The 9,957-nt window shown below is 47.3% G+C and overlaps 1 protein-coding gene across 1 annotated transcript; it reads left to right on the top strand.

The window, feature by feature from the left end:
- On the top strand, positions 1-8,965 carry ALOX5AP (arachidonate 5-lipoxygenase activating protein). Its single transcript, XM_069882665.1, has 5 exons — positions 1-133; positions 5,174-5,273; positions 6,468-6,538; positions 7,514-7,595; positions 8,080-8,965. The coding sequence occupies exons 1-5, from the start codon at positions 64-66 to the stop codon at positions 8,240-8,242; spliced, it is 486 nt and encodes a 161-aa protein (XP_069738766.1). The 5' UTR covers positions 1-63; the 3' UTR covers positions 8,243-8,965.
- Positions 8,966-9,957: the final 992 nt, after the last annotated feature.

Raw genomic sequence — 9,957 nt, 5'->3', positions numbered from 1 at the left:
TGTGTTTGCAGGGCTGAGCTACCACCAAGGCTGCACGGTCCACCCTGAGAGCCTGCTCACAAAATGGACCAGGAAACTCTGGGAAGCATTGTCCTGCTCGCCATCGTCACCTTGATAAGTGTTGTCCAGAATGGTAAGACAAAAATAAGCATTTATTTAAGTGCTGGAAGGGAGCTGCGAAGAGTTCGGCAGGATGTATGCTGATCTGATCTTTGGATAGATAATCTGTAGTTGTAAGTGCGTGTGTTCTTTGGCATGAGTTTGGCTTTAGAAAGTCTTCTAAGTATAAAAATTTGTATGCTGTTTTTGCAGTATCTTGGCAGTCATAAGGTCCTAATCTGCTATATTGTCCAGTGAGTTTGTTATACATGTGTCAGCTAATGAAAGGAGTAATATGTTGTGATACCCTGAGACAGCATGCATTTTGATGCAATGCCTGGAATCTCCTTTCCTGGATGAAGTCCAGCAGTGTGCCCAGGTGGCCAAGAAGGCCAATGGCATCTTGGCTTGTATCAGAAACGGCGTGACCAGCAGGTCCAGGGAGGTTATTCTCCCTCTGTACTCGGCACTGGTGAGACCGCTCCTCGAATCCTGTGTTCAGTTCTGGGCCCCTCACCACAAGAAGGATGTTGAGGCTCTGGAGCGAGTCCAGAGAAGAGCAACAAAGCTGGTGAAGGGGCTGGAGAACAGGCTGTAGGAGGAGCGGCTGAGAGAGCTGGGGTTGTTTAGCCTGGAGAAGAGGAGGCTGAGGGGAGACCTCATTGCTCTCTACAACTATCTGAAAGGAGGTTGTAGAGAGGAGGGTGCTGGCCTCTTCTCCCAAGTGACAGGGGACAGGACAAGAGGAAACGGCCTCAAGCTCTGCCAGGGGAGGTTTGGGCTTGATATTAGGAAAAACTATTTCATGGAAAGGGTCATTGGGCACTGGGACAGGCTGCCCAGGGAGGTGGTTGATTCACCTTCCCTGGAGGTGTTTAAGGGATGGGTGGACGAGGTGCTACGGGGCATGGTTTAGTGTTTGATAGGAATGGTTAGACTCAATGATCCGGTGGGTCTCTTCCAACCTGGTTATTCTATGATTCTATGATTCTAAGTCCCTAATGTGGGCAGCCTGGGCTGCTTTCCAGCTAGAGCCCTGCTGCCATGGGCAGGGGTTCCAGGGGCTGCGATGGCTCAGCCTTTTGCATGGAGCTGGGCAAAGGGAGCAAAACTGTACTGATTCATCAGAGGAGCATGTTTGGGTTGTTTGTCAGCAGGTAGTTTGCCTGCATCTCCAGGTCTTACAGTCCAACTGATCTCAATTAACCATGGTCCCAAGAACGCTGTGCTTTTCCTGCAATGGAGAAGTTTCCCATTTTAGCTTTTATTCACACCTCTGAAGTCTCTACTATTCTTCAGGATTTTTTAAATACAATAACAAGTTTCTCTCCTGTGCAAAACTGGTTTTAACTTGATCATCGTCTCTTACAAATACTTAATTGTTTTAGCAGGAAATTCTGCCTAGAATGCAGAGAAGGGAGTGAGCTTTGCCACAGCTACACTGAGATTTCACAGGTTCAAGGAGAGTCAGCAGTGGGATGGGGGGGGACTTATGCAAATGCTATAAATCTTCTATAAAGGTTTTTTGGTATGAATGGGAGATCCCAATGAGTGCAAACCCTGCATTTGGTCTCAGGAAATGGGCTATTCTTGGGCTGCTGCAAAAAGTGGAAGTGGTGGGAGCATAAGACTGAAAGCAAAAAAAACGAGATGCAAACTGATTTAGTTTTGACATACACGCTAAATGCCACATTATTTAACCCAATGCTCCTTTCTGGTAAATGCACAGTGTGTGATGCCACCAGAATACGGTGTGTTGAGGTCAGAGCACATAACCTTATAATAATAAAAAAAAAAGTTAGATATACATTTCTTGCTATTTAAGCAGATGACTTCATATACAGTTTATTTCCTCTCAGTCTGAGACTTGGCCGTTTATCTTTCAGCCTTACATGCAGTTTTGCCTCATGGAATTCTGGTTTTGAGGTTATTGACCCAACTGCTGCAGATGGGTAGTGCAGCGCTCACCAGAGGACTTAGTGGGCCAAGCATGAGTGGCACACAGCCCTAAATGATGATTTCAGTCAGTGCATCATCTCATTTCCTTTTCCTAAGCTTTCTGATATGCAGTCCTGCAACAAATACAATAATTAAGGCAGTAGAAATGCTTGTCAAGGGATATCAATTGCACTGAATTCCTGCTATGGGTCTGGTTCAGCAAAGCACTTGGACAGCTACTTGACTGTCTTTAAGTACATGAAGTCAGTACCGTGTAGATTTGGGTTTGTGTGCTTTTCTGCATCTGGTAGAGGATTAGAAAACAGTTTGGGTGAATGCTCATATTCCCAAATCTGCAAGTGGGCTGTGATGCTTCCCCAGACTGACATCCATTTACAGTCATTATGTTCATGTCGGGAATCTTGGTAACCTAAAGAATGACGCGTGTGGCCAGATGCTGCTGTCACACAGGTAGTTTTGGTTTTGTTCATTCATCAGAGAGACGCTGCAATTCATCAGCCTTTAGGGTAAATCAGCGGTCACCGCTGAGCAGGTCAGGATGAAGGAAGAAAAGTGAGGTCAATGGAAAGAAGGGCAACTTGTACATCTGCCTGAAGTCGCTAGGCTGGAGTTTCAGCATATGGTTTCTGTTGGTATGAACCTGTGAAACAGCCAGGCTTGGACTGAACCCTGGTACACTGGCTTTACTAGAGTGGGACTACATTTGTTCAGGCTGAGGGCAGTCTGTGTAGCCCTGAAGCCTCAAGGCATCATCTTCTGATGCACCTGAACTGAATTAAACTCCTCGGCCCCAGCCCTGCTCCGCTTACTCAGCCAGTGCTGAATTGTCTTGAAGTTCAGAGTAATGAGCAGGAAATATAACCACGATGTTGCAAGTTGCTTCACACTGTAGTTTCCCATTTCCCCAGTGCCGGGCTAACAGGAGCCCAATTCTGCTTAGATAGAAGCATAGACCTGCAGCAAGGGCCACCCCTGGATGTGATCTGTCAGCTGTACTCTAGAGGCTCTACCTCTCCATATGATGGTGAAATGCTGGGTTCCATTCCGATTCACCGCCCTCATCTTGGGGGTCCATGTTGTCCTGAAAGATATACAGACAGTGCAGTGGATTGGAGGTGATCAACTCAAGCATTTTCTCTAGAAAGGAGGTGGACTTCTGATGTGAAGTGGTTGTCTAAGCTCTTTCTTGAGTCAATGGAGACAGGTTAGTACTCCAGTGGGGTGGTTTCTCTCATGCCAGTAGCTCTCTGAGGGATGAATGACCTCTGGAGGTGCCTCTCCTGTGTCAACAGAAGGAAAACATCCATCTTCCCAGCACTTCTCAATATCTCTGAAGTGAGGTTAGGCAAAGCCTCTTCCTCATCCATGGTGCAGGTGTACATGGAAGCCCTACCTCCAGCCTTTTCCCTAATGCCCAGTTTGTTGACCAAGGATCTACACACTGTGTCAGAGACAGCAAGAGCTTCCAGGACAGAGCCCTGGACCTCCATAGCCAGACTCTTTCCGGGAGACCCAGAACCCCTATGCATGCCCAGCCCTGATCCCAGAGACTGTGCACTAGGAGTGTAACCACTGGCATCTCCAAGTTCTTGTCCTCAGTGACCACTGTCACACTGGACATGTCTGGGTTCATCCTGATGGCTTTTGGCATCGTGGAGCCTCTCTGCAGTAGCACACTGACATTTGGGAAGTGGTAGCACCTACAACAGCAGAGAAGGAGATATAAATATAGGTTAGTCTTGACTTTCTCTGAAGTAGTGGCATATTCCCGTGATTTCATGTACATGCTAAAAGGAAGGGAGGAGATGTGCTGCATATCCCAGTGAACCCATGCAGTCCCAGACCTGCAGGAAGTGGTTTCCTATCACAGCAGCTTTGCACTGTATAATCTATTCCTCTTCAAACAGATCCTCTTAGATCCTATAGGCAGTTTAATAACCACATGCCAAAGGCTGGGGCAGATGCAGATGGAGATGCCCAGAGCTCTTGGTGGCTGTGGTATCTGCTCTGGATTCCTCCAGGCCCAGCTCCTCCAGCAGCTGGCCAGTGCACCACAGTGGGAGCCTCTGCAGCCTGGCTCACTGTGGAGATGCTGGATGAAAGTACTGTGGATTTTTCTAGAGAAAGGCCACTTGATATTGGAAGGCAAAAAACTCAGTAGCTTTTAGCGAAAGTAATGTAAGTACAAAAGGTCCACTCACAGCATCAGTGGAGGGGGGGGAAGAAGTATCTCTTCAGATTCCAGGGATGAAATTCTGCAGCTTATCAACTTACACTTTATGGTTATAATAATGTCTTTTTTGATGGGTTATCTTTTATGTGTATCTTTGGCTAATATAACCAAAGAGTGATTTGGGTACACTGAGGTAGAATGCACAGTAACACAAAGCTTGCAGCTTGTAGCCTGTCAGGGCTCTGTCGGGTGCATTTGGACACATGATTGATAGTCTCTGGTTTAGTGGCATCAGATAAAACGTGTTTGTCAAGTGCATGATACATTATCTTGAGGTGATGCATTTTTGCAGCAGCTAATGCCCTGACACAACACTGTTGCTTAAAAGGAGGAGACACACAAGGTGGACACATAAAGATTAGCCCTTAGGACCTGCTTTTCATTGGGCCTTTCTAGAAAATGATCCAGCCCTGCAGGATGGCCCTTGTTTGGCAAATGGGTATTGCTAAAAGGGAGGAGATTCCCTTGTCTCCCTGCTTTATTAGAGAGTGAGAAATGGGTTTAGCAGCTCTGACTAGAATGCTTTTTTCCCCACTGGGGGCACAAATTAGGGTATCTGGGCTGTGCTTCTGCAGCAAACAGAGGTGTGGTCTGCCAGAAGTGCAGTACGGGATGAGGGCTTTATGGGTGAGAGCCTGCTACCAGTCACGTATAAATATGTGAGGATGTCTGAGATCACATCGCACTGTACCCTTGCAGAGAGGGTTTGATTTTAACTTGGTGACAAGAGCACGCACGCTGGCCACATCCTGCACCTCCACACATCCGTGTCCTGTCCTGCTGTCCAGTTTGGGTGCTCATGAGAAGAGCTTAGCCTACAAAACCCAGCTTCTGTGATACCTCATTACGTCTCAGAACAAACACTTTGTGCTTTTTCAACAGCTTTTTTTGCTAGCAAAGTGGAGCATGAAAGCAAACACTGCAATGGCAAAGGGTTCCAGCGGCCAGGATCCTCCGCTTTCGACCGCGTCTACACTGCCAAGTGAGTAGGCAAGCCCTGAGGAGCCAACAGGGGCAGATTAGGGTTAAACTCTCTCTTTGTTAGAGTTTTACCCAAATGCTTTTGCGGTTCAGACTTTGCCCCGCAGTCCCATTACTGTGTCCATTCCAGTGGCATCTAGACCTGCAGTTCTCCAGTATGTTTACCGCTGGATCCAGCTTTCTGGATACTGGGTACTGTATTTATATTGGATTTGAAGCCCTTATGTGTATTATGTCCCTTCATTTGGGACCCCATTCACCCAGCAGTAGCTAATGCTCAAAGTGTGATACAAGCACAACTGGTGTCTTGAGGGCACTGTGGATCAAAAGGAGAAAGCCAGCAGAAAGACGCCAGCTCACTGAGGAGTGGGTCAATGACAGAGTTTGTACAAACCCCTCGGTCCCTGGGCAGATCCCTTGGCATGCAGCTCTCCACCTATTAACCACATTGGTACCTCTTCTCTTTTCATAGAATCACAGAATCATAGAATAACCAGGTTGGAAGAGACCCACCGGATCATCAAGTCCAACCATTCCTATCAAACACTAAACCATATCCCTTAGCACCTCGTCCACCCGTGCCTTAAACACCTCCAGGGAAGGTGAATCAACCACCTCCCTGGGCAGCCTGTTCCAGTGCCCAAAGACCCTTTCTGTGAAGAATTTTTTCCTAATGTCCAGCCTAAATCTCCCCTGGCGGAGCCAGGATTTACATGCCTTCAGAGAGAGCAGAGAGGAAACTTATTTCCAACAGAGAAGAGAAAAGAACATAAAATATTTTTTATTACTCATGAAATACTGACACTATGTCTGAAACTGGATGGAATGTCCAGGCGCTGCCCTTCACTGGTGTGCAACCTCTGCCAAGAGCAGAGTGCTTGTGCCAGGTGTGTGCACAGGGCAGCTTGTTTTCCTCAGCAGGCAGGACAAAGGCATCTATTATCTGAGTGAGAAAACAGGGCAGCAAGTGTGTGGGCGAGGCAGCCACCACGTCTGGGCACTGACACACCAGCCAACCCTCAGCATCTGCCTGCCACAGGCAGGTTGGGGGCCTCCCCCTGCTGGGTAAAAGCCCACCCACAGTGGTGTTAGTACAGCCCAAATTCACAACGCACCATCCTTTGCTGGTGAAACACATCATCTTTATTTCTTTTTACCCCATGTTCTGATTTATCTCTGATAAATTCCTGTCTAGCCAGAACTGCGGACACGCATACCCAACGTTTCTGGCTGTGCTTTGGTGCGCTGGTCTTCTCTGCAGCCAAGGTAATACTCATTTTTTTTACCTTTCAACCTCACACCACTTTCAGCGAGGATTTAGTGGGTGTTTCAGGGGTTACTCTTACAGGGACCAGATTCTCCCACAGCTTGGGGACCTCTCTTACCCGGCTACCCTGCAGCTACCCATGCTGCTTAGTTAGTGCCATGATCCCTGGCATGGTTTATGCAAACAGAAGTGTTCCCAAACATGATCCAGGACAGTCTAGCCCAGGGATATTTCACATACGGGCATTACGGATGAGACCGCTATGTTTTGGGTGGAGGGTTTAGTAGTAGATGCTGGATTCCATGTTATTTACCCATAGGACTGAAAATGGGCTCATTTGATTAAATTGCCAGATCTGCCAGCCCTTCCCAGAGCTGAAGGCAGCCCAGCAGTATTTATCTGCGTTTCTAAGTAAGATCCTCATCAATGCAATTGAGTTAACCCGAAGTCGAGAGGAGTACTTTCCTGGAGTCCATGGCAATTCTTTTGGCAAGAGAGGATTTTCTTGACCAGTTGAGCAGCTTTGGCCTATAGGTGTGGGAAAAGCTAGAATTAGGGGAAAAAGGTGGATAGGCCCCTTTTTCTGTGCTCAGAAACAAGTATTAGACCGTAGTATAGCCCTCCAGCTGCTCCTAGGGAAGTGCTTCTATCGGCTGCGTTTTATTTCTGTTGAAGGCAGTGCCTGAGGCAGCAGCTCCTTCCTGAGCCCAGCAGGACCCACACGGGGTTTCTGCAGCTGGCACAGCTGTGGGCAGGATTATACCCACAAAGTCTTCAGGAAAGCCAGGGTGAGGGCAAGGAAAGTGCTCTGTTCCCAATGCTCCCAAAGTTCTCTGTCCTGCTTCCAGTGACTGTCCCATAGCTCAAGGCTGCAGGTTCCCATCTCCTAGTCCAGCCTAGGTAGCAGACAGGGACAGTATGTACAGAAAGACTTGTGCTGGTGTCTGTAACATATTGATTCACTCTTTGCACAGCTCCTGCTGCCTTTGCTGGCCTGATGTACTTGTTTGTGAGGCAGAAGTACTTTGTGGGGTACCTTGGGGAAAGGACACAGAGGTAAGGTCTTGCAGAGACTGTTTACAAAATCAGATGTGGGAGGTGTGGCGGCACTAGGGGTCATGGCAGCTGCAGGAACAGAGTGGCTGCTCACAGCCCCTGGAAATGCATGTGTTTGTGCTGTTGTTTGCACAAGAAACTCCTTTTATATTGGTAAAGTTTATTATGCATATGTGGAACAAGATTGTCCCACAGCCTGTGGTGGCTAAGAAGACATTTGGTCCCTCTAAATAGCCACTTTTGTAAGCATCAGCCTATGCTGAGCACAGGAGGTCAAATCCAGACCCAGACAGGTCCTGAAAACGGCATGTAAGAGCTCACAGCTGACCAGAGCAGCAATACAAGGCAAAGCAGCAATTTGCCCTCTGCCTTTTAGCATCTGAGGTGTTTCAGCTAGTGTCTACAGCAGAGTTCAAATATGAGGGCTTCTCATGAGATATGATGTATGTCAACAAATTGCTTTTCCCCTTTTCTGTCTCCTCAGCACTCCTGGTTACTTGTTTGGAAAGCGCATCATTTTGTTCCTGTTTCTCATGTCTGTGGCTGGAATACTCAACTACTATCTCATCTTCTTTTTCGGAAGTGACTTTGAAATGCACATAAAAACGATAACCAGCGCAATCTCTCCATTGCTGCTCATCCCGTAGCTCCCTGCAGCACTGAGTGGGTCAATGTGCTTAATATATCGATACCGAGAAGCAACCATAATTCAACTGTTTAATAAATGAACCTGTAACCCTTTTAGATTGTTGTAAATCTCATGCTTGATGGGCTTTGTAGTTTGATTTAACCTTGCTTTTTCCTTCAGGAGAAAGATTTATCGTGAGCATTTGGCACGCTCAAGGAATGGTAACAACTTCCAGTGATATCTTCAGAGGTTTTTTTCATAAGTGCAGCTTGCAAGCTGTCTGCATGGCTGGAAAGGATATTGTATGCTTGCTTCATAACTGTGTTGTACTTAGCTCTTGTCCCCAAACCTAGGAGCCTCTTAGCATCATTCCTGACTGGTGGCTCCCACAGTCACCCTCATGCAGAGGCACAGCCTTTTGCCAGCACTCCAGACGCTCCTTCCCAAACAAAGACACGGAGCAGCCCCTTCACCTGCCCTTTCCCTCCCACATGTTGATGACCGAGCTCCCACTGCTGCAGGAGAGTGGCAAATTGGTCACTGCCTGGTCTTCCTTGATAAATATTCATGTGTGTAAGGCTCTTGACACTGATCTCATTTACACTTCTACCTTTTTGTTCTCCTAGAGCTGTGGAAAAGGGTCTTGTGTGAATGAGGGTCTGGTGTATTGATGGTGGGGTTGGTTTTGTTTTACTTGGCTTTGTTTAATAAAACTGTCTAACAGGATGAAATCTGTACGCTCCCATCTTCTTTGCCTGGTGTGTGTGATCCCAATGCCCCATGGCTCGGCAGCTGGCCAGTGAGCAGAGCAAGGGGAGGTGGGGGCTCTTTGTGTGAGCTACTAATTGCCCTGGGCAGGGCCTCACAAGGAAGCAAATTTAACAAATCCCTCTCTATTAGCAGGTTCAGTTTTCTGCCTCCATCACTAACAATGGTGCCCTACAAGTTCATACCGCGGGGCAGCTTGATTAGAGAAGCGGGCTGCAGTAAGCAAAAAGTTTGGTGCTATCTTTTTAAGCAGTGCTACCCTAGGAGTGCATAAGCTTTTAAGCCTGTCTGATTACTGCATGCAGAATGGATAAAGCTGTATTTTATGACTCCTTTGGGAGGGACGGAGGCTTCTTGCTACGTGAGAAGAGAGTCTGCAGAGCTGCTTTCAAAGAGAGGCGCAGAAACCTGCCTGCCTTTGTACCACACCACACTGGTGGGTTTTGTTGCTGCTCGACGGGGCACGGGTACTTGTGCATGACAGCTTTCCTCTGTACCTGACCACGTGTACTGCCAAAATAATACACATCCTTTTTATTTTCTTCTACAGGAATTTTAGATGTGAAAGATTAGTAATAAACATAATTATTATGTAACGATTAGCTAATAGATGTTCTCACTGGTTAGAATATGTAATTAAAAAACCCCATAATCTAATATCCTAACCTATAGCTGCTGGAACACTGTATTCCTGGGCACAGCATTTATGTTCTTTCCCTCCCCTCCTTCTCAAACAACCACAACACGATTCAAACCCTGCTTCACACCATGCTACTCTGCCCCCCTCTCTCTCTGTAGTTCAGCAGCAGTTGCCAAGCTCTTGGTATCACCCACCACCCCTCTTCCGCAGGGCTCAGCTCACCAAGGGGTGGCAGAACCTCACAGAGGGATAATCCCTCTGACCTGGAGTTACAGAATTCTTCTGCATTGCTGGTATCAGCAAAGGCTCATGTTGCCACCACCGTT

This window comes from Phaenicophaeus curvirostris, chromosome 1, assembly GCF_032191515.1.
Source record: "Phaenicophaeus curvirostris isolate KB17595 chromosome 1, BPBGC_Pcur_1.0, whole genome shotgun sequence".
NCBI classification, from domain to species: Eukaryota; Metazoa; Chordata; class Aves; order Cuculiformes; family Cuculidae; genus Phaenicophaeus; species Phaenicophaeus curvirostris.
The sequence above is the reverse complement of the archived record's forward strand: the minus strand, read 5'-3'. Positions and strand labels throughout refer to the sequence as shown.